The sequence below is a fragment of the Onychomys torridus genome, chromosome 9, assembly GCF_903995425.1.
Source record: "Onychomys torridus chromosome 9, mOncTor1.1, whole genome shotgun sequence".
Classification (NCBI taxonomy): Eukaryota; Metazoa; Chordata; class Mammalia; order Rodentia; family Cricetidae; genus Onychomys; species Onychomys torridus.
The window spans coordinates 60,885,343-60,910,570 of NC_050451.1; the positions used below are offsets into that span (position 1 = coordinate 60,885,343).

The 25,228-nt window shown below is 40.6% G+C and overlaps 1 protein-coding gene across 2 annotated transcripts in view; it reads right to left on the bottom strand.

Moving 5' to 3' along the window:
- The window catches only part of Fndc3a (fibronectin type III domain containing 3A), a 159,773-nt gene that overhangs the window by 45,049 nt on the left and 89,496 nt on the right, over positions 1-25,228 (bottom strand). Inside the window, exons 1-2 of one of the 2 annotated variants that reach the window (XM_036198940.1) lie at positions 6,010-6,114; positions 2,087-2,163 (exon numbers count right to left, since the gene is read on the bottom strand). In XM_036198940.1, coding sequence (XP_036054833.1) covers positions 2,087-2,163; positions 6,010-6,016 — 84 coding nt within the window. In that variant the 5' untranslated portion in view covers positions 6,017-6,114. Of the gene's footprint in view, positions 1-2,086; positions 2,164-6,009; positions 6,115-25,228 lie in introns of those variants that run through there. The other variant, XM_036198939.1, reaches the window with a different exon arrangement.

The following is a 25,228-nucleotide window of genomic DNA, read 5'->3' on the forward strand; positions in this document are numbered from 1 at the left end:
CTTCCTAAGAAAGAAAATTAGCAAACGGTGATAAACATGATATCCAGGAGAGGCCAGGAAAGGTCTGGAAAATCTGTTTCTATACTCACAATTGAGTGAAATGAGAAGGTTGTGGCTTTGTCATAAAAACAAGCAAGTATTGTAAGGTGAGAGCATAGACCTACCACAGTGCCTCATTTCAGTACTAGGGAGGCAGAGGCAAGGGGATCATGACTTCAAGGCCAGTCTAAGCTACATAGTGAAACCTTGTCTCAATAAGTCAAAACCAAACCCCAAATGAACAACCACTACCACCACCAACAAATGCAAACAACCACGTCTATAAGAATACCTCAGAACTGGAACCACTGTTTTGACCATAATATCACTTAGTAAATGTTTGAAGTGAATTATGCTAGAGAACAGTTTCTGTATAAGTGAACAAAGTTCTGAGAAAGAGCAATAGAGCAGAAGAAACAGACATTATATCAACACAATCTGGAGTAAATCACGTCAATGCTGTCTAATTTTCAAAGGTCCCAGAGATCAGGCAGAAAAAAAGCCTTTAGGTCTAGAACGCAGAGTGAGAATGTTAGTTAAACCTGTATGCAGATGCAAACTCTAATAAATGAAGGGCTCCATGCATGAAACTAAAGTAGTCATAGCAACCAGGCTATTCTAGAAAGACTACAGGATACTTTTAAATGCATCATCTCATGTGTCTTCACTTTATTACAAGGAGGGCACTGAGAGTCAAGAAAGCTGATATGCCCCAAAGCCAACAGCCAGCAAAGGTCTGAGATTAAAGAACCCAGCTTTTCTGACTCCCAATTCCAGGCTACTTCTTTCCTCCCCATACTCATTTCTGCTATCATACAGAGGCATGCTTCATAAAGTAAGCAAGAACCCACCACAATATCCTCTCAAGATTCTGCTAGAGCCAGGAAGGAAGGAAGGAGAGGTTTGAAGGGTGCTAAGTGCAAATTTGGTTCTTCTGACATACTGTCTTCTGACGACAGTATGATTATTCCCTAATAGGGATTTGACGCAATGAACACAAACCACAAAGAAACTCAGTAGTGGAAGACACTGGTGGTCTGAATGAAAATGAACCCCACCAGGGCCACAGGGAGTAGCACCATTAGGAGGCGTGGCCTTCGGGAGTGGGCGTGGCCTTGTTGGAAGAAAGTGAGTGTGTGTGTGTGTGTGTGTGTGTGTGTGTGTGTGTGTTGGGGGGGTTGGAAGATGAGGTTTCAAATGTACAAACCAGGCCTAGTGCCTCTCTCTTCCTGCTGCCCGAGGCTGGATATACAACTCTAAATGACTTCTCCAGCATCATGTCTGCAGGCATGCTATCACGTTTCCCTCCATGATGACAATGGTCTAAACCTCTGAACTGTAAGCCAGCCTAGTGAAATGCTTTCCTTTATAAGAGTTGCTGTGGTCATGGTATCTCTTCATAGAATAAAAATCTTAACCAAGACAACAATGAACACTTCAGTTCTACAACTGAATTCCATTTGCCTGTATAGCTATACTTCATTCTTTAAGTCAGAGCGTGGCAATTCATGTGAGGCTATGGTGTGGATGGGCAGTGAGCTCCTCAGCCTCAGGGCTGAAGACTTAAGTGCTCTTCTATGAGAGGCAAGTATAGTGTTATGCACCTGCAATCCATCTCTCAGGAGGCCAGCCCAGATTATGCAAGGAGACATGACAACAAATTCTATTCACCACAGCATGTCCATATGATTACTGGCAATACCCAAAATCCCTTACATGGAACACGGCTTGAAGCACTACCCTGGCTTTCTTTAAAGTCAACGGTCTAGAGAGCTCTGTGCAGGCAACTTAACTTAGTTACACAATTGGTATACACAAGGAGACAAAACTCGAAATTTTCTTTTGTAATTTAATGACCAAAGGCAACTCTGAGTGGTAAGTACTATCACTGTATTTTCCCTCTTTTCCAAATGTAATAAAGTATCTTAAATGAATTTACAGAAGATACTGAAGAACTTTAACAGCATATTTTCACCAGAGTCAGTGTCAAAGAGAACAACAGTATCATTAGATACAGATATAAAGAAATGTAACACAAAAAGCATACCTGTGGGGCATATCCAGGAGGCACATAAATAGGAGGCACGGAACCATTTGGGGACATCATTGGAACCTGAGCAGGACCTGAATGGGTTAGAGAAATGCACAATAATGCATTGCTGCTTATCAAGGTGGAGAACAACATGATTGCTTCACCTACACTACACAGTGAGCCAACAGTGCTGTAATACTATACCATGGAAAAAAATTAAGGTTACTGAATTTTTATATAACATTTACTTTATATTTTTATCAAGCTTTTTATATAACTAAGGTAGGATATGTAACTAAGTTTTTACGTAATGCTTACTTTATAAAGTGTACAGATTATCTTTCAAGTATATCTACATTTCTCAAACTTGCCCAGTGCTTACACTAACCTGGGTAACACTTAAAACCCAAGATTTACAGGCTCTCCAATAGAAAAGCTCAGTTGGTTTATAATCTCAAATCATTGTATTTACTGTACAAATACCCCATGGGACTCTAATGATTGGGCAAGTAGGAAAATCAAATCGAACTTTGTATTTAAAAAAAAAAATCAATTAGAAACACAAAAGGAACCCCCACACACACTACAAATCAACAAAATAAGCAGAAGGGGGAGTAGCCAGAGGAAGGCTCTTTGCAAGGTTCTGAGCAGTGCAGCAGGGTCCTGTCTGTGGGGCTGAGAACAAGTCCTCACAAGTGTGCTTGTCCACCATGTGAGGAATGGCCATGCTCATTTCCTCAGACAAGTTTGGTCTCTCCAAACACAGAGACACTGTAAACAAGAAACCTGAACTTCCCTTGCGCTCTGCCTTTTACAGTTTTTAATCATTTGAAAGGAACAGTTTTCTGGTGTTTTTTTTTTTTTTTTTTTTAAGAGAGAGAGAGAGAGAGAGAGAGAGAGAGATCGATCTGGTCCAAAAGAAAAAAAAAAGCCTTGCGGGGGGGGGGGTGGGGGTGGTTTCCCTTTTATATGCAGAATTTAAACCAGTGGGGGAGGTGAAAGTTTCCACCGGTCAGGTCACCAGGACTGAAGAACAGGTTCCAGCAAATCCAGATGGATTCCAGCCTTTCTTGGGAGGGGGAGGGGTACGGGCAGAGCAGCCCAGGATGGTGGGGTGGGGGGGGGGGAGTGAAGAAAGAGAAAGAGAGTGGTAAAGATAATGGACGTTGAGAAGGAAAACACTAAGTCATGGCAAATGAGGGGAAATGAAGAGAAAGGGGTGGGAAAGGAGGAGGAGCAGAGGACAAGAGAGAAGCAGGAAGAGAGGAAACAGTAACCGGATCCCGGGAGGTCAGTAGGAGAGCAAAGAAAAGGGATGGAAGAGCGGGAAGGGAGAGTGAGGACTGTGTGGTTACTAGAAAGCAAGCAGGGGGATGCAGACTTGAGTAGTGCACCACGTGTGTCTGTGCAGAGAAAACTAGCAGCACACTGGCCCCCAGAGGACGCCCAGCAAATGCAACGAGCTAGAATGCTCAGGGCCTGGCCAGCCAAGCGCTCTACCACCAAGAACATCACAGCTCCAAAACATAGGATGTTCTTCTGAATGTTATCTCCTAAATGAATCTATTCACTTATTTAAAGTGTGTGTGTTTGCCTATGTGTGCTTATCCACCACATGCATATCTGGTGCCTGAGAAGGTCAGAAGAGGGTGTTGGATCCCCCAGAACTGGAATTATGGATGCTGGAAACTGAACTCAGGTCCTCTGTAAAAGCACCAAATGATCTTAACCCCTGAGCCATCTCTCCTGCCTCCTCTAATATTATTTTAATCACAAACTGTAAACACTAACACTATAAGCCAGGTCTTTAGAGATTTTTTTTTCTCTTTATAATCATCTAATCAAGCAACTACTTTTGTCATTACCCATTTTCCAGACAGAAAATGAGACAGAGGGAACTTCAGCCTGCCCAAGTGGTAGAGCTGGAATTAAAAACACTAACAGTTTCGTTTCTCATGAACCCTGCAATGCTTCTCACTGCTGGTAACTGGTCTGCGACATTAGATCTCACCTCTAAAGGGTTTTCTTTTGATTTCCTTGACAAACATGAGTGGAAGTAGGTACACAGTTTAAATTAGTTTACTAAGTAACACTTGTGAGAGCCTCTTTAAATCTCTAGACAGAAAGGCTTCATTCAAAACACACTTTTCTACTTTCTGGAGAAATGGGAACAGTTGTTAACTAACGTTCCTTTTTATTCATTAACTAATTTACATAAACCAGTAAACTAGCCTTCCAAATTCTAAGAACTGACTTAGACATTATTTATAAAATGTGAAACTTGGTTGGAAAACAAAGAATGTATTGAAAATTGTATTTGTACTCTTAATAAAAGAAATTATCCCTTGCTGAGCTCTCTGGACTAAGCTTAGACCTCAGGCCCTTTGTACCCACTGCAAAGTTTAATCTTGTGTCGAGTCATTACGATTAGACAGGAAGTGATGAAGGTGATGTGGAAATAAAGCAGACAGGCATCTTCAGAAGCACGCCTGCTCTTTACTCAGAACCATTAAAACAGGCGTTTTGTTTCTGTTTAGCCGTTAGACTAGTGTAACTCCCAGCTGATAACACTTACAGTTGCAGCACACAGCTGCTGTGGGCTCCTCCTTCTACTAGAAGTAAGGCTAACTATATAAAACACTGCAGTTACAATTCAAAGGGTACTGCATTGTGTGCTGTTTGTTGTTTCTTCTGAGACAGGGTCTTCCTATGTAGTCCAGGCTGCCCTCAGACTCACCATCCTCCTGCCTCAGCCTCCAGAATGCTACTATTACAGGCATTTATCTCCATACTCAGTTCACATTTTACTTGGACAGCTGCTAAAATAATTCATCATTTAGTTGCAAAACAAGTAGCACAAAAACTTCTTTATAATGTGATCATTTAACTATTCAAGTAAATTTTCTAATCAGGAGGCAGAAATGCCACATGGCTAGATTTTTAAAAGGCAATTTATCAGTACCATATACATTATCTAAAATACTGGTGGGATATATTCAACATTGAGCACAAACCTGCCACACCCCCAATTCATAAACACACTACTGATATTCAGATCCAAATGCTAACAGCACCATATTGCTTGTCCTATGTCCACAGTAACAAAACTCTAAACCTCTGCACACTTACTAACACAAAGGCCTGATTATCTCTTAAGTTCAACAATACTTTGTAATTCAGGAAGTTCTAGAAGATAACCACAAACTGTCTTAAATTTGTATGCAGCAGAGCAGGTTGTGTCGAGAGCAGTCCAACCTGCTTATAAGGGAGTGCATACAATGTACACTCGGCATAAGAAAGCTTCAACAACTGTGGCTATTCCTAACAACTCCTTCAGAATTTACAAGCTGTGGACAAAATCTATCCCAAAGCACTGAGTGCTTTCATTATTGTTTAAGGGTCTATTTCTTACTTTAAAAACCTGCAAAAGAGAGTACAATTCTATTATCTTTTGCCTTAAATGTGAGAAACTCCCCACCCCAATTCTTAAAAGTGCCATCAATATCTTAATGCCTAATTCATTTTACCTAGCATAAGCTAACTGTTTCCTTGTTAATCTACATTCATATTTAAGTAATTCCATTTTTAAGAGAAAAAAAAGCTACAGATTTGTCCAAGCATTTAAAATTAAATATGCAACCGGCTGCTTACCGCTGGCGTGCACAATGGCTTCCAAATTATCTGATGCCAATTTTCAGATCAGTGTTAAAAAAAAGAAAACCCAAATAAAATCAAGAGGCCAGGATGGGGCATACTGTGAAATATAAAATCAGTCTAGCACATATAGTGTACTATTTTCAAAACCTCATAACAATTTAGAGTGTTTTTATAGCGAACAATTTGGCATCTATTAAAAACCACACAGCACGGCTTTAGGTTAATACAAAGCTTGCTATGTTTTAAAACAAAAGCGAATGCTCAAAACCAGCAAATCTTACCACTCATTTTGTCTCTACAGGAGCAGCAGCGAACAAGAAAACCCAACAAGGAAACGGCGCAGTACACGTTTGCAGCTTTAATTGGAGAACAGTTTCGGTTTTTTTTTTTTTCTTCAACGCTGGTAAGAGGAAAAGATCCTTTGACCGAGTCACGTGACAGTTATCACATGACCTACAGTGAACCGGGAAAGGAGGAAACAGTGCAAAGGGTCCTGCTTGGGAGCTACTGAAACCAAAGGATTAAAAGGCTTCTCCAGCTGCTTCCCTTAATGCAGCGCGTTCCGCCTTCCTGAAGAGCCAATGTAAACGCCCCTCAGAATAAACCTTACGGAGACGTGTTGATGGAAAACCACGTCCTTTTGTGTTTACCGGTTTATTCACCCATCCTGATGCTGTCTTTCACCTACGAAGTTTGGGGCAAAATTAATTTCAAAGCCTTGATCCCAAATGTGAGTGTACAATTATCGGCAGTTCATGCTTAATCTTTAGGAATGTCTATAATACACAAAGAACTGCCCACACAATAGGCATAGTGACAAGTTCCTTAAAGGTGGAATATATTTCATGCTATTTTTTTTTCCTCAAAAGCTGATGAGGGCTTCTGCTTTTATTACCGGTTTATTTTCTTTTTTATGATTAAAAAAAAATAAATACTTAATAAGACTTACTCTGGGCATTAAAGAAAGATGCTTAGAGGATAATATTCTTGTTCATATTTATAAAATAAGCCACTCATGCAAAAACAGATACCAAGAAAATGACATACACTCAGTTACAAGCTGGAAAAAGTTAAGATTTTTTTTTTTTGAAGGGTCTTTCCATTACTTACGATACCATGTAAATTCAGATTATCAGCTGCTTACACACACATAAAAGTAATGGCTGGGATCTGTGACATGCAGCACGTGGAGAAACGGGATTTGGTATTAGACAATACTGAATGTTACAATCAGCTCCAATATTTACTGGCACGGCAGTTTACCACTATGTTTTGAATCTGCCTCCTGTGGAAAGGTTCGACTGAGCAGCCTCACAGCACTGTCAGGAGAATGGAGTCAGATAAAGCAGAGCATGAAGTACACTGGTTGGCGCTGCTCCATAACTGATAGTTATCCTAAGTAAAACTATAATCCTGGACTTTCAAAACTAGTGATTACCCAGCACAGAGGGGCCATCTGGAGTCTCCTGCTTGTTAACTGAGTAGAGGTGTCATTCCCAGAGAAGCTGAAGCAAGTGCAGCTAAGTCACTTGCCAGCACACACAGACAAAGGCAGGTTTGCCTCATAGGATAATTACATCTTAAAGTGCAGGCCCTGCTTTAAAGGCCCAGTGTGAACGAGAGAGAGAGAGAGAGAGAGAGAGAGAGAGAGAGAGGGAGAGAGAGAGAGAGAGAGGGAGGGAGGGAGGGAGGGAGGGAGGGAGGGAGGGAGGGGGGAGGGGGAGGGGGGAGGGGGGAGGGAGGGAGGGAAACAAACCTGGCAAGACAAGGCCTGGGGCAGCAGGTTAGTGTGGTTTTAAATTTCGAATTTTCAACTTTCCCAACACTGTCAGAATTGCTCAGGAGCCTACTAATGGTCAAAGCTTGCCCTGTATTTCCTAATGACTACAGAGCTGCTCTGTACTCACTGGCAGAAGCTGCCATCCCACATCAGATCTGGAGCTCTATCAACACTTGACTAAGGTTCCTTACCATGTACCTGTGCTCAGAAGCACACCTCATCACCAACCCACGCTCTACACTCCCTTGATTTGACCCTCCTCTGGGACTCTTCTTCACTGCTAATTGCGCTCACCCTTTGCATCTTCACCTTGCGCTCAGCCACAGAAACCATTCCTTTTGCGACCCCCCCCCACAGTAAAAATGAAACCAACATCTTATGTGCTCCTTGCCACCATCCAGCCACCACTATCCACAGGTAATCTCTTCTTCCTTTTTTTGTTCTTCGAGACAGGGTTTCTGGAACTCATTCTGTAAACCAGGCCGGCCTCAAACTCAGAGATCCGCCTGCCTCTGCCTCCCAAGTGCTGGGATTAAAGGCGTGCGCGCCACCACCGCCTGGCTTTGCCTTTATTTTTTCTAGGCGAGGAGTGTAGTAATTTAGTAACAATGCACAAGGTCCAGGGTCAGGTTCTAGTATCATGAAAAAAAATTTAAAAGATAAAACAATCCCTATGTCTAACCAATTTAATTTGCTTAATTTTGAGGCTTATAAAATTAGATAGTATTATCTTCTGTAACATTGTCTGCCATATGCTGGATACTGTCTAAGGCATTTGGGATAGATCAGTAAATGAAAATGGATAAATCTCCTAACACTGGACTAGAATTCTCAGCAGGTAAAGGTGTTTGCTGTTAGTACTTGACAACCTGAATCTAATGCCCAGGATCTATATGGTGGAAGAACAGAACTGGACTCCTCCAAATCGTCGTCCTCTGACCCCATATGCATGCCTTGGCATGTATGCCCCACCTTGTTTTTTAAAATCTTAAATAATAAATGCATGATAAATAAATCAGATTGTGGTAAATCATATGTTTGGAGGTAGTATGTTTGCAAGTGTGTATGCAGAAAACACACTTTAGTGTCTGAGGGTAAAAAATGATGATAGAAGAAAGAAATAAAGCAGGGTCAGATGGATGGCTGGGTAAAGAGAGGTGCTGCTTGGCAGGGCTAGCTAAGAACTGAAATTCAAAATAGTGTCAGTCTCTCTGAGAAGATAACTTTTGAGCAAAGATTTAAGTGTGGGAATGAGTCACATGGATTTCTAAGGAAAGATCATTTTTTATGAGATCAACCAGCACAAAAGTCCCCAAAGGAGGGGCATGACACACATGCTCAGTTGCTAGAATACTAGAGTTACCAGTGTTAACATTGTGATCCTGCCCCTTGGCACCACCCTATGCCCTGACATAGAAGCCTATTCTTAAGGGAAAACTCTGCCCCTTCCTCTCTCTGCTCTCTCTTCCGCTTTCCTCCCATGAGGTGTGCACCTCTGGAAACCCTTGCTTCCTTCTCTCTTCATCCCTCTCTCTTTCTCTCTGACCCCCCACCCCGCCCCCAACAACCAGAACGTGGCCAGAGAGGTGGAGGGGAAGACAGGGAAATAAGATTCCCCTGGGCCTTGTAGAACACTGCCAGATCTTTCTTTGGCTTTTACCATAAGTGAAACAGGTAGACATTGCTGGATTTAAGGCATTATCTAAATTATATCTCTAAAGAATTCATCCAACTCATACACATTGCTTGTGGGACTATGGTACAACACTTGAGAAAACTAAAGTTAAGCATTTTTATAGAGCCCATGACCCAGAGTGGAAACCACCCAAGGACTGGATCTAGATTATCTATAGCAGGCATTTGCATCAGCACCAAAGTAGTTGAAATGGGCCTGGGCACAACCAGACGCCCAGGTTTGGATATGCTCACGTACGATGTTTAAGAGGCATCAGGACAGATGCCTCATGTAAGAGACCACAGGCTTAACTACTCTGGGATTCAAAGACATATTTAGTCCGAGGGGTAAATTCTGTTGTCTGTGATAAATGGGCATCCTTCTGTGAGACTTGTTAACATCACCAAAGGAGAAGTGGAGATAGAACAGACTGTATGTTGTCATGACTCGCATCTTTCTTAACAGAAAGAGAAATTCTGGATTTAGATTATATAATTGTTATTTTTTAAAGGGCAGTGTGAAATCCTTCCCTGATGAATTAACTTATATTGCTTTCATCAAGCACTGCCTAAGAGGCTTGGTCAGTTCAGTAGCACTACTACTGGGAATGTGAATTGTAAAATTTAGACAATATTATCTTATTGTTATTGTACATTACTTAGTTGGTTTTTCATCTTTCCTTGTATACCCCAATATATTGTGTACCCTAATAAACTTATCTGGGGATCAAAGGACAGAGCCAGGCACTAGATTAGACATAGACGCAAGACAGTGGTGGCATACTCCCTTAATTCTATCACTTGGGAGGCAGAGATTCGTCTGGATCTCTGAGTTCAAGGCCACAATGGAAACAGAGCCAGGCATGGTGGTACATGCGTTTAATCCCAGCACTGGGAAGGAAGGAAGATGGCAGGGCACAGAAAGGTACATAAGACGTGAGTAAACAGGAAGTCTCTCTCTTGAGGCTGAGGAGTTGGTAAGGTGAGGTTGGCTGTGTTTTGTTCTGTTTTTCTGATCTTTCAGCTTTCACCTCAATATCTGGCTCCTGGTTTTCTATTAATAAGAACACATCAATTCATGTTACATTTTTATTTCTATATGGGTTGCCTTTTAAAAATAGATTAGTAAGATTTGAGTTTTCTAGGCACTTACTCCTTTGAGTTAAACTGGCTATAATTATCTCCTTAGTTTATGACTTTTCATATATTTTATGAAAATGTACAAAAGTTTCTAACTGAATTGGAGTTAAACATTGTTTGACAGCACTGTGTGTGTGTGTCTAAAGCCAGTTCCACTCCAGTTATAAAATTAATTTCCCTCATTATTTTCATGTTTATCCTTACTCAATAATTGGATTTTTAGATAAAGTATGAAAAGGTGGTGTGACTCGATTAATCCAAATGGCTAGCTAATGATCCAGCAGTTGTCTCCTGTTTTCTATTTTACAAGGCAAACCTCCTCTTGTGAGCACATAATGCCAACAAAATTATTTTATGGAAAACCTTGTTTTAGAAGAGAATGGTTTTTCAAGGATTCAAACAAAACCAGAAGGCTTCAAAAATCACACTTTACCCAACCACAATCAAACCTTTTCCTCAGACCACTCTACTGAGATTATGCTGGGGACAGTCTCTTACAAATCTAAGTAACACTGCTGAGGAATCCCTGCTTCTCCTTCACATACAATCCTTGATCTTCCATCTCCAGCAGGCCTTTCAAGTGCTTACTGGCTTGTGTTCTGTTCTTTCGGGCGTTGTTTTCCTGGAGGTTTGTTCTTGGCCACCTTTTGCTATTCTACATCATCTCTCAGGACGGCCTTACTTACACTCATAAACGCTTGCAATTCTGTGCCTCAAGAGATCTTTCTTCTGGGTTCTAGGTCTATAATATGAAATTCATAAGAAATTCAAATCAGTCATTTTCCCATCAATGCATAATCTATGGTCTGTATTTTCCATGGAAATTTAAGGCTCCATTTTAACAGAAACTGGACAGTAATGCTGGATTTTATTTTTCCCCACTCATCTCACATCATTAACTGGAAAGTTCTGATGGTTTTATCCCTCCAATTATCTCTCAAACCCACCATCTCTCCTTCTGTAAAACTCATCCCAGTATTCTCCTGGTGGGTCTCCATACTACTGCTAACATGAATTTAAAAACAAACCAGTGTGTCTTCTCTGCTTAAAAATCCTTTACTGCTTATGAAATCAAGTCTAAGCGACTGCACTTAAGCTGATGAAGTACAACTCCATTCCCATCAGTACTAAGTGAGCCATATTGTTGGCCACTTATACAAAAAATTTTCCAACAGATTTCTGTATTATTTGATATTTTATTTTAATTTGACTATCTCTATATCCTACACACTAGCAGTAGCATGTGGCAGACTTTTGTGGGGGACAGATGATGTCCTGAGTGAATGTGTCTTACAGGAGCAAGACCATGCCAAGGATCCCAACATCTCAGACTTCTAGGAATGGCAAGGCCTTCCTGGGTCAGGCTTAGGGATGGCAGAACCTTCTAGGGTTGAGCACTGACTCCAGGAACCAAGGACTGTCAGCTAAAACCAGAGTGTGCAGGGAAGTGTCATGTGCAGAGTCCTCCTGAGGGAGAACAGTTCCTACAGAGCCCTCTACTGAGGTTTGCTAAACCAGCTCTCCCTTCTGCCCTGGGGCCCCAGGATAAACAAGCTGATATTCCAGCAGAGCACACAGGAATCCCAGCACTTCTGCACTTCTGCGGTGTGTCTGTCCTTCCTTCATCCCCCTTCACCCTAGCTAGGTCAATCCCTAAGCCATGCAGGCCATGGCAGACTCTGGAGTTGTACCACTGAACTCTTGAAGCTTTAAGACCTGAAAAGTTAGTCTTATATCTTAGTTTCCTCAGATGTAAAATAGAGATAACAGTTATTCTACTTTATGTGGATCTATTAAGGGCTAAATTAAACCCATACCTGCAAAGCACAACAGTGCTTGGTACACATATAGTATATAAGCTGTGATAGCATAAATAGTTGTGTTAGCCTTGACAAACCTGCCTGAAAAAAAATGCTAGTAGTGTGTCAACATGTTGTGATAAGACTAAAGAAGTGGTACTGCGGGCTATGCTGTTAAATAAAGATAACCGTGCAAAATAGTTGAGGATACCTGAAAATAAAAAGCTGGTATGTATGTAAGTTTGTTGTACTTGTCACAATCAGACAAAGATGAGAAAAATTTATGCACAGTGATGCAAAGTACATTGTATAAACTATAATGCTCTCAATGAGTCTCCTGTTTTTATTCTTACAAGAAAAGTATTTGATATAGATTACCAGCCTAACAAAGGTTTTAGGAAACACATATACATCTATATTCTCCTATTATAGCTGAAAGATTATTCAAAACAGGGACCATATCACTAACGCTGAGCCTTTTTAACTAATGATAATTCTGGGGACAGGAAGGGTTCAGTATAGAATCAAATCCTGTTGGCAGAAGTCAGTAACACCTACTGCATACAAAAAAAAAAAAAAAAAAAAAAGTCTTATTTGCTCAGGATCATTAATATATGCAAAAGGAGAGCTGGGAATGATGTTGTATTCAGGAGGCAGAGTAAGGCACATGTCTATGAATTACAGGCCATCTTGGTCTCCATAGCCAGTTCCAGACTAACGAGGGCTACATTGGAAGACCTCTCAACAAATAAATAAAACATATCCCCTAAAAACAATAAAGATATAAAAGAGCTGGGATGCAATTCAATGAATTTTTTTACAATTATTTTTTAATCGCCTGAGAATTTCATACATTAGTACATTGTATTTATTTACATCATTTTTGTCCCCTCACTTCCAGCTCTTCCTGTGTTGTTCCCTGTGGTGGTTTGAAAGAAAATGGCCCCTAAAGGGAGTGACACTAATGGGAAGTGTGGCCTGGATGGAGGAAGTGTGTCACTGTGGAGGTGAGTTTTGAGGTCTCATATATGCTCCTCATGCCCAGTGAGACAGTTCACTTCCTGTTGCCTGCAAGATGTCAAACTCTCTCTCTCCAACACCATGTCTGCCTGCATGTGGCCATGTCCTACCATGATGATAATGGACTAAACCTTTGAACTGTAGCAAGTCACCCAATTAAATGCTTTCTTTTATAAGAGTTGCCGTGGTCATAGTGTCTCTTCACAGCAATAGAAACACTAAGATAATTCCCATCCTGAATTTATGACCCCTTCTGTAATTACACACACACACACACACACACACACACACACACACTACATTGTGGGATGTTCTGTATGTTAAATGTGTTGTTCTGATTGGTTAATAAATAAAACACTGATTGGCCAGTGGCCAGGCATAATGTGTAGGCAGGACAAACAGAAAAGAAAATTCTGGAAAGTAAAAGGCTAAGGCCAACCGCCGCCATGACAAGCGAGATATAAGGTACAGGTAAATCATGAGCCACGTGGCAAAGCATAGATTAATAAAAATGGGTTAATTTAAGATAAAAAAAAAATTAGCTAACTAACAAGAAGCCTGAGCCATTAGGCCAAACAGTTTAAATAATAAAAGCGTCTGTGTGTTTATTTTATAAGTGGGCTGTCGGACTGCTGGGGCTTGGAGGGACCCGTATTTTAATGCACTAGTTCTTAGGCAGCTGGATGGATGCTGGTTATTCAGAAAATGAATTCTGGGGACTGATCATCAGCTTATTAACCAAGTAAACACATGGGAAGGAAGAGCACACAGAAGCACTCTATGTCAGCATGTAACTGGCAAGGACATTCAAAGATGGAGGAATTTAACTTCAGAATTAAAAAGACATTTTATTGGGAGCTGAAGAGATGGCTCAGCAGTTAAGAGAAGTAGCTGCTCTTCCAGAAGTCCTGGGTTCAATTCTCAGCAACCATGTGGCATTTTATAACTGTCTGTAACTGTAGTACCATGATGTGCCTACATACATGTACACCCATATACATAAAATAATAAATCTTTATTTAAAAAAGATCTTTTAGTAAACCAAGCTTAATGAAAAACCACTGTATCATCCTTATTTTGTCCATCTCTTAGTCTTAAAATTTTTTTTTCTTCAAACTTGTGAACCAATACTGGGGGAAAACCTTCTTAAAGGTACAAGAGACAAGCCTACTCTGTCTAGGTTGGCTGACATTCAGTGACTAGAATGAAGACAAAGCCCAGGGCAGGGTAACTGTCACTATCATATTATCAGGGTTACTTCTGAAAGTGAAACAGGGAAGTAAAACAAATCATCAAAACCATGTTATTTTGAGCTGAGTGTAGTGGCATAGGACTTTAATCTCAGCATTTAGGAGGTAGAGGTGGATGAAGCTCTGTGAGTTCAAGGTCAGCCTGTTGGTCTACATAGTGAGTTCTAGGACAGCCAGGGCTACATAATGAGATCCTGTCTCAAAAAAATAAAATAAGGTAAAATAAAGTAAAATAAAACTCAAAACCATCAACAACAAAAATGTATGTAATTTTAGCTACTGGTTAATTTTTGTCTTGTTAAGGGACACAAAAATAAATTATATTGAAAACACATTTTAAAATAAAACAAGATAGGACAAGGAAGTAAGCACATGCCTATAATGCTAAGACTTGGGACTGAAGTAGGACAAGTTCAAGACCAACCTAGCCTACACAAAGAAACCTTATTTAAAAAACCAAAAACATTCAAGCACTAGGCAGCATAGCCAACATAGGAGTATCACAAGTTCAAGACCAACTTAGCCTAAGGAAGGAAACCTTATTTAAAAAATCAAAAACATGTACAAGCATTTACACCACAGCCAAGCTATGGAATCAGCCGAGGTGTCAATCAACAGGAAAGGCAAGTACAGAACATATATACACAATGGAGTTTTATTTAGCAAGACTGAAATTCAGCCATTTGTTGGGAAACTGTTACAAGTGAAGCTCATCCTTTAAGCACAATTAACCAGACTCAGAACAATAGATACTGCTTATTTTCTATCATTTGTGTATCCTAGATTTTACATTGATACAGAAAACATGTGTACATGTATATAAATCCTTTTATATGAATCCTGAATTTGCTTTTGTTAGACTATCACAGCAACAGCACACACACACACACACACACACACACACACACACACACACACACACCAGGAGATTGGGGGAACAACAAAGGAAGCTGATGGGGATGGGAGAAGGACAAAGGTATAGGGATGAATATGGTCAGAAACTGTCTTTTGAAAACCCAACACTGTAACACTTACCCACTGCTGGTGGGATTGCACTTTGGAAAGCAGTTCCTCAGGATGCTAAGAAAGATCTACCTCAAGATCCAGCTATACTACTCTTGAGCATATACCAAAAAAACTCTACATCCTACTACAAAGACACTTGCATATCCACATTCTACTGGAAGAGCTGCTCTACTCAAAATAGCTAGAAACAGCCTACATGTCAATCAACACATGAATGAAGAAAATGTGGTACATTTACACAGCAGAATATTACTCAGCTGTTAAAAAAAATGGAATCATGAAAGTCACAGGTAAATGGATGGAACTAAAAAAAAAATCATCCTTACTGAAGTAACCAAACTCCAAAAGTCAAATACGGTGTGCACTCACTTATATATGGATTTTAGTTGTTAGTCTTTGAAAATCAGGCTACAATCCATATAATCACAGAAATTAGGTACAGAGTAAGGGATGGGAGAGGGATGGATCTCCTTAGGAAGAGGAAATTCAATAGGTAGCTACAGATGGATGAGGGTGGGGAGCTGGAATGAGGGGATCAAACAGAGAAGGGAAAGGAAGAAAGGAATAAGGGAGGGAGTAGGGGGAGGGCTTTATAGGGGAGACAAAGACCCAACTAGACATCTCTTGCCACCAAATGAAATCTCCAGTGTCAGGAATGGGTAACATCTAATTGAGTTGTTAGTCAAAGAAACATCATAGAAACACCCAAACAATCCAGATTATTTATTGCCAAGGCTATTGGTGGCTTTCCAGAAACATACAGTAAGGCTCTATTGCTGAAGACAACATCTATATACCTCACTGAACACCATGAAGTTGAGTTGGTGGCTACCTAGAACCTTCACTTCTACTGACTAATGTTTATGGTACTGGAAGGACTTTGCACACTACCAGAGGAGAAAGGCAAACATCAACCCAACTACAAGCCATGTGATCTACAATGGTGACATGCCTATAACAGTGACACGAAAGTTGTTAGAGCAACCAACCAATATCTGAGTGGGTTTCAGGCTCATTCCATATGATGGAACCCATGCCCAACACTGCCAGGATGGCAAAGAGCCTGAAACTAGATAGGCCATGGTCCTAGGGGAAAACCAAATGCTACTGTTTTGCTAAAAGAATGCAGCAATAAAGTGACTCCTAATGACACTCTGCTGTCCTCACCGTTTAAGAGTCTTGCTTAGTCACCATAAGAGAAACTTCCTCCTGAAGTAGATGGGAATAAATATAGAGACCCACAACTGGACAATGTGTTAGAGTTAGAGACCTTGAAACAATCAGTCCTAAATGGTATGTCTCCATCAAATCCCCTCTCTCAATGCTCAGAGAATTCTGTAGAAGAGGAGGCAGAAAGAATATTAAGAGAGGGGATGGAGGATACAAAGAAAATAAGGCCTTCTAGACACAACTCAGAGACTAAGGCAGCATAAAAAGTCTAAGCCACATGGGGTCCCAGGGCTGAGAGGGAAGTGGACCCAAGCCCCTATCCCTAACCCAGAAGCTATCTGCAATTGATACCTACTCTCAAAGGAAAAATTAAGTTTTCTCCAATGAAGTCACACTGGGTATAAAAACCACACTAAAGAAATGGCCCCATGGCCAGCAATAGATGGCCAACACAAAACAAACTTGATGATATTTTTGAAGGTATTTTTCTGTCTCACAATGTTTTTGCTGGGCATTCTTTTCTTCTTTTTTACTTCTATATTGTGGTTTCCAATTTTGTTTTTATAGGTTTTCTATGTGTGTGTCTGCATCTGTATGTTTTTCCTGTACTTTTATTTTGGCTCTTTTTTCCATTTGTTTGTTTTGACCTATTCTGATTTGTTTTCATTTTATATTTGTTATTATTATTATTTTATTTATTATTACTGTATGCCCATTTGTACTCTAACGGGAGGGAATGAAGGGTGTGGATTGAGTGGGTGAGGAAGTTGTAAGGATCTGTGAGGAGCTGGAGGAAGGGAAACAGTAATCAGAATATATTGCATGAAAAAAATCTATTGTCAATAAAAAGAGAAAACTCAGCACTATGTATAATGAATATAGTCCCTTTGAAATCTATGTGAGTGCATTACACAACATTTAAAGGACTCCTGTATCGTATCCATATAGTAAAGTGTAATATAAGATGAAACTGAGCCGGGCGGTGGTGGTACACGCCTTTAATCCCAGCACTCGGGAGGTAGAGCCAGGTGGATTTCTGTGAGTTGGAGGCCAGCCTGGTCTACCAAGTGAGTTCCAGGAAAGGCGCAAAGCTACACAGAGAAACCCTGTCTCAAAAAAATAAAAAAAAAAAAAAAAAAAAAAAGATGAAACTGTTACTTCTTGTATATATAGCTGCCGTGCAGTGGCTACTTCCTCTGATGTGAAACCCCTGGATGAAGGAAGAAGTCTGAGGGAGCTAACAAAACAAACAAGGCTCAAAGAAGTGCAGAAAGTTGCAAGAGTCCCTAGCCTCCTCATCAAAGTTACATAAGCAAGTGGCTAGTTATCAGGGAAGAGAAGGCTCTCTGAGGGACTACATACAAGCTGTGCAGTGAGCTCTGGGGATGGAGGTTCCATGAACTGTCAACCATGCTGGGGGCGGGGGAGCTCTTCAGGGACTCACTGCTTTGAGTCACCTGTGCTTTCAAAAGCAACCCAAATAAACCCACTGGTCCACCAAACTATACTTGAGTAGAATCACTTCTTTGATCTGATGGTGGTACCTAAGTCTGGAGTGAATAGATAATTGTTCACATCTTTTCAGGAAAAGTCAAAGCATGCCCCAACAAGGGCTGACAAATACAAAGGTCATTGGGGGAACAACAGCTGCATGGCCAGGAGATGAGTATGTTGTACATTTTTCCCCCTTACAAAAATGTATATTGGGGGTAGACTATGTTTACTCAGTCTAGTGGCCATGTATGACCCACAGAAAAAAGAGCCATTGGGCTGGCCAGGAATGTGTCAGAACCAGGCGATAGCTCCTGTCAGAGGCAGATACAGCAGGGCTAGAATGTGGCCCTGCTCTCCCTTGGGCCTGAGTAGAGACAAGCAGTATAAGCTCACTCACGGTCTGCTGAAGGCGAAGAGACTTGCAGTGACCCTGTAGCAGTACCAGCATCTCAGGATGAGGAGGCCAGAAGGCTAATTAGAAAGAGACTGGAATATGAAGGGCTAGATGGCATGTCTCCCTTCCATGCCTGTGATGGTTAATCTCAACTGTCAACTTGATAAGATGTAGGATTACTTGGGAGACAGCCCAGTGGGCATTCCTAGATTAAGTTAACTGAGCTGAGAGGATCTGCCTACTATGGCTGAGACCATTCTTTGTGTGAGGGTCCTGGACTGTACAAACTGGACAAAATGAGTTGAACATAAGCATTCATGGCTCCCTGTTTCTTGACTATGGGTACAAAGCATTCAGCTACCTCAAGTCCCTGATGCTGTGACTTGCCTGCCATGATGGACAGTGTGGTGGTTTGAAAGAAAATGGAAGTAGCACTATTAGGAGGTGTGGACATGTTGGAGGGAGTGTGTCACTGTGGTGGTGGGCTTTGAGGTAGGTCTCTTGTGCTCAAGCTTCCCTCAGTGTGACAGTCAGCTGACTTCCTGTTGCCTACAAGATGTAGGGCTCTCAGCTCCAGCACCATGTCTGCCTGCATGCTGCCATGTTCCCTACCATGACAATAATGGACTGAACCTCTGAACTGTAAGCAAGCCACATCAATTAAATGCTTTCCTTATAAGAGTTGCTGTGGTCACAGTGTTTCTTCATAGCAACAAAAACCCAAACCAAGACAAACAGTAACCTTGAACTATGAATAAAATAACCTTTTTCTTCCTTATATTGCTTTTGTCAGAGTATTTCCTCATAGCAATAGGAAGAGAAACTGAGATAATGCCTTTGTACACAACATTATTCTTTTCCGGAAACAGGATACAAGTGGTTAATCTTTTCATGCTTTATTGGATTTTATTAACATTTATTTTCAATACTCTCTTAGCTATCCCAGATCCACTAGAACTAGCTTAGAGCAAACAGCAATAGGCCTTCAGAGATCCTCCCCTCCTTCTGTAAGAAAGGTTTCATTATGCTGTGCTAACTTTTGAGTCTCTTACAGAGCTGAAAAGGCATCTGGAAAAACAGAAAACAGCAATTAAAGTGTTTAAACATATACAACACCCTACATGAGGCAGAGGAAGGGCATTCCTAGAAGCCATAAGGTTGTTGAATATTTCTTAGTGCCAAAGGTGAGCTCCTCCCTATGAGCTGTTGGCCAGGGAGTCTTCTGAGACCCATGAACTATGACTACTGCCATTGGTGTTGGCTGCACACCAGAGCTAGATCTTAAGACCCTGCTGCCGATGGTACCACATGCTGTGGCCTACATGGGAAATCAGGCTTGGACAGAGCTGACTGGCTTTCATAGTCCTAAAGGCATGGCACAGTCTGTTCAGTAGAATTACAAGTGACAGTCCTGCTTGGTATGGGACTCTTCATGCTGCACACATAAATGAGCCTGGCAAAATGTACCCATCAGTGTAATAGTTGCAGGGCAACAGTTATGAGTGTAACTGTTTTACTTTTATTTAAGGGCTGCCCCACAGCAGTGGACCCTCATCTGGTACTCTTAGTCAGAGCAAAGTCTATGACTAGGCAAGTCATAGGTCCCGGGACAGAAGGTCCCGCTACTGTTTGTTAAATGGATGTTATGAGCCTGTCAAATGCCTTCTAAACGTTTGAGCCTACAAACTACTGCTGCTGTCAAGCTCAGTTACTCATGGAAGCAAACTTCTTTTTTTACAGTGGGTTTATTACAGAGACACCAGTCAAGCTCTTACTGTGGCACTGTGGCCCAGGCTCAGTCAAAGGCAGAGAAAATGATGAGATTTACATCATTCCCAGCAAGGCTCAGGGAACATCATCAAAGAGGAGTGCCAGAAAAAGGGGTAGAGTGTTACTTAGTTATTTCCTCCTAAGTGAAACACTTCTTCCCGGGAAGGAGGAAGGAGGCCCCTCCCCCAGCTTATGACATCAGTGAAGAGGGCAGCAGAGGGATATAGCTTTCATGAACTGATGACTAGGGTGTGCTTTCTAGTGACATAGCTGTGTTCGAGTCACCCATGCTCCTGTAGGCCCCTCAAAGCCAGAACTGTGTGGAATCATTTCTTTAGTCTGTTATCAGTATCCCATCTGGAGCAAACGAATACATGCTCCCTTATCTCGAGGGTAGGGGGTGGGGAAGTGGGGGTTGGGGGAGGTATCATCAAACAACCCTACCTATGTCTTTTCATACTTTATTAACTATCTATCCATTTAATCCCTTAGTATTTAACTAGAAAAATTCTTTAAGTATAGTTTTTATATTTTCACATAAAGCTGCTGCTGAATGCTGCATCATACATTGATAAATATAATGTTGCTAATATCTTCAACAGGCTCTTTTTTTAAAATAACAGTTTTAAGATTATGTTCATGTTACAAAAACTGTTTCTGAGGTAATGCTTGATAAGGCTGGAGTAAATTCTGCTTTCTGGAAAACATTTCCATTTTATCTTACTGAAATAAATAAATATTGGTCTGAAAGTTTCCCCACCACAACCACAGGTACTATGACATCTTCAGATATTTTTACAAATATGTTTCACTGAATTTTCCTCAGTTATAATTCTTGTGAAAGTTTCACTAATTTAGACTTCATTTTCTTAGTTCACAGGTGCTATAAAATGATTATAAAAAAATCATTGCCAAATGACAAAGTTATATAGTTATGAAAAAAAAATTCTTACTTTTAAAAATATAAATTGTAGCAAGACTATTTAGATTTTTATTGCCTGCATGTAATGTACAGTCACTTGGTTCCCTAACTTCCTCCAAGTGGTGGCCTGGTGACATCAAGTAGCTAACAGAAGCAACAGCACTAGACAGTCTCACCACCAGGAAAGACTTACTTCCTAGCCTGTTGTATCTAAGTGCTTCATTTGAAAGTGCTCCCCAAATTCATGTGAGCAACTTAATCCCCCAGCTATGCCCATGCAGATAACATCTGGAGGTGGGCCTGGATGAGGTAACTGGGACGAGGTCAGCAGGGCTAGGGGGTTGCTTTATAGAAACACAGAGCCATGGGCTAAGCTGGCATGCCTCTTGCCTCTTTCTATGTGATGCCCTCTTCCAAATTCTGATAGAGCAAGTTATGGTGATATTTTATTTGTGCAGAAATGTGATTTTATGTGTATATTAATAAATAAAGTTGCCTGGGGGTCAGAGCTAATAGCAAGCCATTTAGCAGAAGTCTGGCAGTGGTAGCACACACCCTTAATCCCAGTCACATGACAAGCAGAATCTCTGCGTGTTCAAGGACACAGCCAGCATGGAAACACACACCTTTAATCTCAATATCAACCATAGAGACCTGGAGGTCTGTATAGACAGGCAGTGATGAGGAGGTCATGTGGTTGGGTTTGCAACCAATGAGAAGGCAGAACAGAAAGTCAATAAAAAGACAAACACACAGGAAGTAGGTCTCTTTCTCAGGGGAAGAAGGGCAGTGGCAGCAGGTGGTAAGAAGGTGGTCTCAGCTCTTGGCTACTGCCCTTTGATCTCTGGGCTTTTAACTCTGCATTTAGCTCTGTGTTTCTTATTTAATAAGACCGTTTAAAATTACATCTATAGCAAGTGGCCTTCATCAAATACACTCAACAACTAAGAAATACGCTTCTTGATAAACTCTTCAGTCTAATGCAGTATGTTAGTAACACAATACAGGCTAACAACATCAATTATAATAGATTATCTTTGACTTTCTGTTTCAGATTTAAAAACAAAAACTCCAGAGATGGAGAACTACTTGTTAATGGAGATCAAGTAAGAAATTGGAACTGCAAAATGGTAGTCAGTCACATTATACTGCTAAAAATAATAAATCTGAGACAAATGTCAAGCCAATTAGATAGCAAAATGGCAGAAACCTGGAATGTCTAGACAAACTGGGGTCCAGGACTACCTTATTAGTAATAGGAAATACTTACTTACTATGATTATAGAACACCTGGCAACACTCATTCATGAAAAGGGCAATTAGCACTGCTGATGGCCTAGGAATTTCACAAGTTGGTGATTATAACTTAGGAAGGGATGAAGCAGGAAGGTACAAAAGAGAATGAAAAGATCAAGGTTATTACTTACAATTCAAAAAATTATTCAATTTTTAGAGGCTTTTCTCTTCCCTGGAAACTTAGCCATTTTAAAGTTTAGGTAATGTAAAATACATAAATTAGTGGCTCATGTATGATTGAGATTTATAGATAATTTCATTTATCTATATACAAGTAATTGAAAACATCTATGATTAGATTTTTCTATGCACCTAGACGTAACTGCACTATTTAAATAGAATAAATATGAAGGATTAACCATATATAACTCCAGAGCTTGGCATAATCAGTGGCCTTCCCTCAGCAGAGTTAACCTTGGCCTACAGTCATGGCAATAAAATAAGCAAACCAATATAAGAAGAGTCGGGTCTATGGCAGTGGTATGATCCACGGAAGCTGCTAATATATCCCCTGAAGCAGGAGAGGGAAGGTCAGCAGACCACAGCATGGGAGTCCACCCCACTCCCACCTGGAAGTAGTCCTGGGAGGGAGGTTGAGGGAACTCTAGCATGTATGGGATATGAAAGGCCAACTGAAAGTGGGACTCCCATTAAGCAGTTTCCTTGAGCTCACCACCTGTGATGGGACTGCTCAGTGATGCCACTTTCTGTAAATCACTCTGCTCCTGGTAGGTAACCCCTGACCCATGCTCCTTTGGTAAGCCAAATAAACACACTGTTTTCCAAAGCTGCACTAGTAGTATGAAGTTGTCTTTTTGATCTATTATTAGTGCCCAATCTAGGGTAATAGGCATTCAACTCTCCTCTGGAAAAGTAATTCAACAAATATAATGAGACCCTATCTTTAGCACTAAATTGAACTACATATACATAGAAAACCTGAATCAGGCTATGTGTTTACCAAGCAACTGTCTCTAAATAAGAAGTTATTTCTAGTGTTCCTGTCAAAAATCTGCAGATACTGCTATCAATATAAGCATGTGGTAGGCCGTGAACACACACACTACTTATAGTATCAGTCTAATTTGAACAGTGATGAATCATTCTAACAGCACTCAAGATTTACTTAAGTACATTAAATCAACTGTGTCTCAAGAACTCAACACCCACACACCGACATCACACGCAACTGATATGGATCAATGATGTAAATCTTGTCAGGATCAAACATTAAGGCCACAGAAGTTTGGAAAGGAAAGGATACAAGGGGCAGAGCAGACTAGTCATCTGCCACTTGACTGTACCAGATCAGTGATGAAAATGACTGTGCCTGGTTAAGCTTTTCATTTTTGTTGCATATTTCCCATGCAGTGGCCTCTAATTTAAATTCCTTGGAGATTCTAAGGTTTGAAGTCTGGATCTTTCAAAACATCCTAAGGGACTATCAATCAAATGAGCTACATGAAAAATGAACTTTGCAAGCCGGCAATTTAGACAAGTCTTATGCAGACTAGGCCACTAGTTAGTAAGCATTTTATATAACAGGTTCTGCTTGACAAATCTCATTTAGATTCATATTTTGAACGTGACACCAGGACCTCACAATTTACTGCCATTTCAGAGTCTTCTTCCCACTCTTATTTTCTTCCTTCTAGTAATGTTTTTAGTTTTGTTATTATTTTTAGATGTAAAAATGTTAATATTTTATGGTTACTGCAGGATTAGAGAAGATGACATTATGAGTAGTCAGACTGTAAAGTTTTAAAATAGCTTCTCAAATGAAATGCACGCTCAGAGAATTGAAATGTCTTCTGAACAGGAATGGAAACTCCTAGAAGCTTGACACAAAGTGTTTGCATCCTGGTATAGGCTTCTGGGAAAGGAATGAGTCATGTTCACCCCAATATTATCTTTTCCTCAGCTTATGTTCTTCTCAAACAGCACCACCTCCCAGGAGGATGAGAAAGTCAGGAGATGCGAGCTGAATGCATCTAGAAACCTTGTGCTTTATCATCATCAATCTGACACAGACTGACTTGAAAAGCCAATGACCGTTCCCCACACCTGCAGCTAATCATGTTGGGGGCACTTCTTTAGCCTGTGTTGTTTCTTATTGGGATATTCTAGAGTGGAGGGTGCAGGATGCACAAGGCCAGGAGTTAAAGGGGGCTGGTGAGATAGCAGGTCTTCTCCAGCACACTCATGCATATGGACAAAAATTCATATACAGAGAATAAAGATATATTAATCTTTTTTTGAAAAGTTAAAAAAAAAAGCTTCCTTAGTTCTAAGTATGTTTTTCTTATTTGTTTGTTTGTTTGTTTGTTTGAATAGCATCTGCAAACAAAATTGCTGTGGTGGCTGTCTACACATCTTTCTTGAGGATGTCGGCCCTGCTGAGAACAGCACTCTGCTTCCATTCATATCAGCTTTCACTGGGGGATCTAAGTTAGAAAGTCTTTTGTCCATCATCTTATGTAATTTGGATCTCAATTTCTTCAAGGTATCAGGACCATAACATGAAAAAGTGGATTAAAACCTGCAGATGTTCATGGTATACTAAAGACTGAGTGGATTAAAACCTGCAGATGTTCATGGTATACTAAAGACTGAGTGGATTAAACTCTGCAGATGTTTATGGTACACTAAAGACTGAGTGGATTAAAACCTGCAGATGTTCATGGTATACTAAAGACTGAGTGGATTAAAACCTGCAGATGTTCATGGTATACTAAAGACTGAGTGGATTAAACCCTGCAGATGTT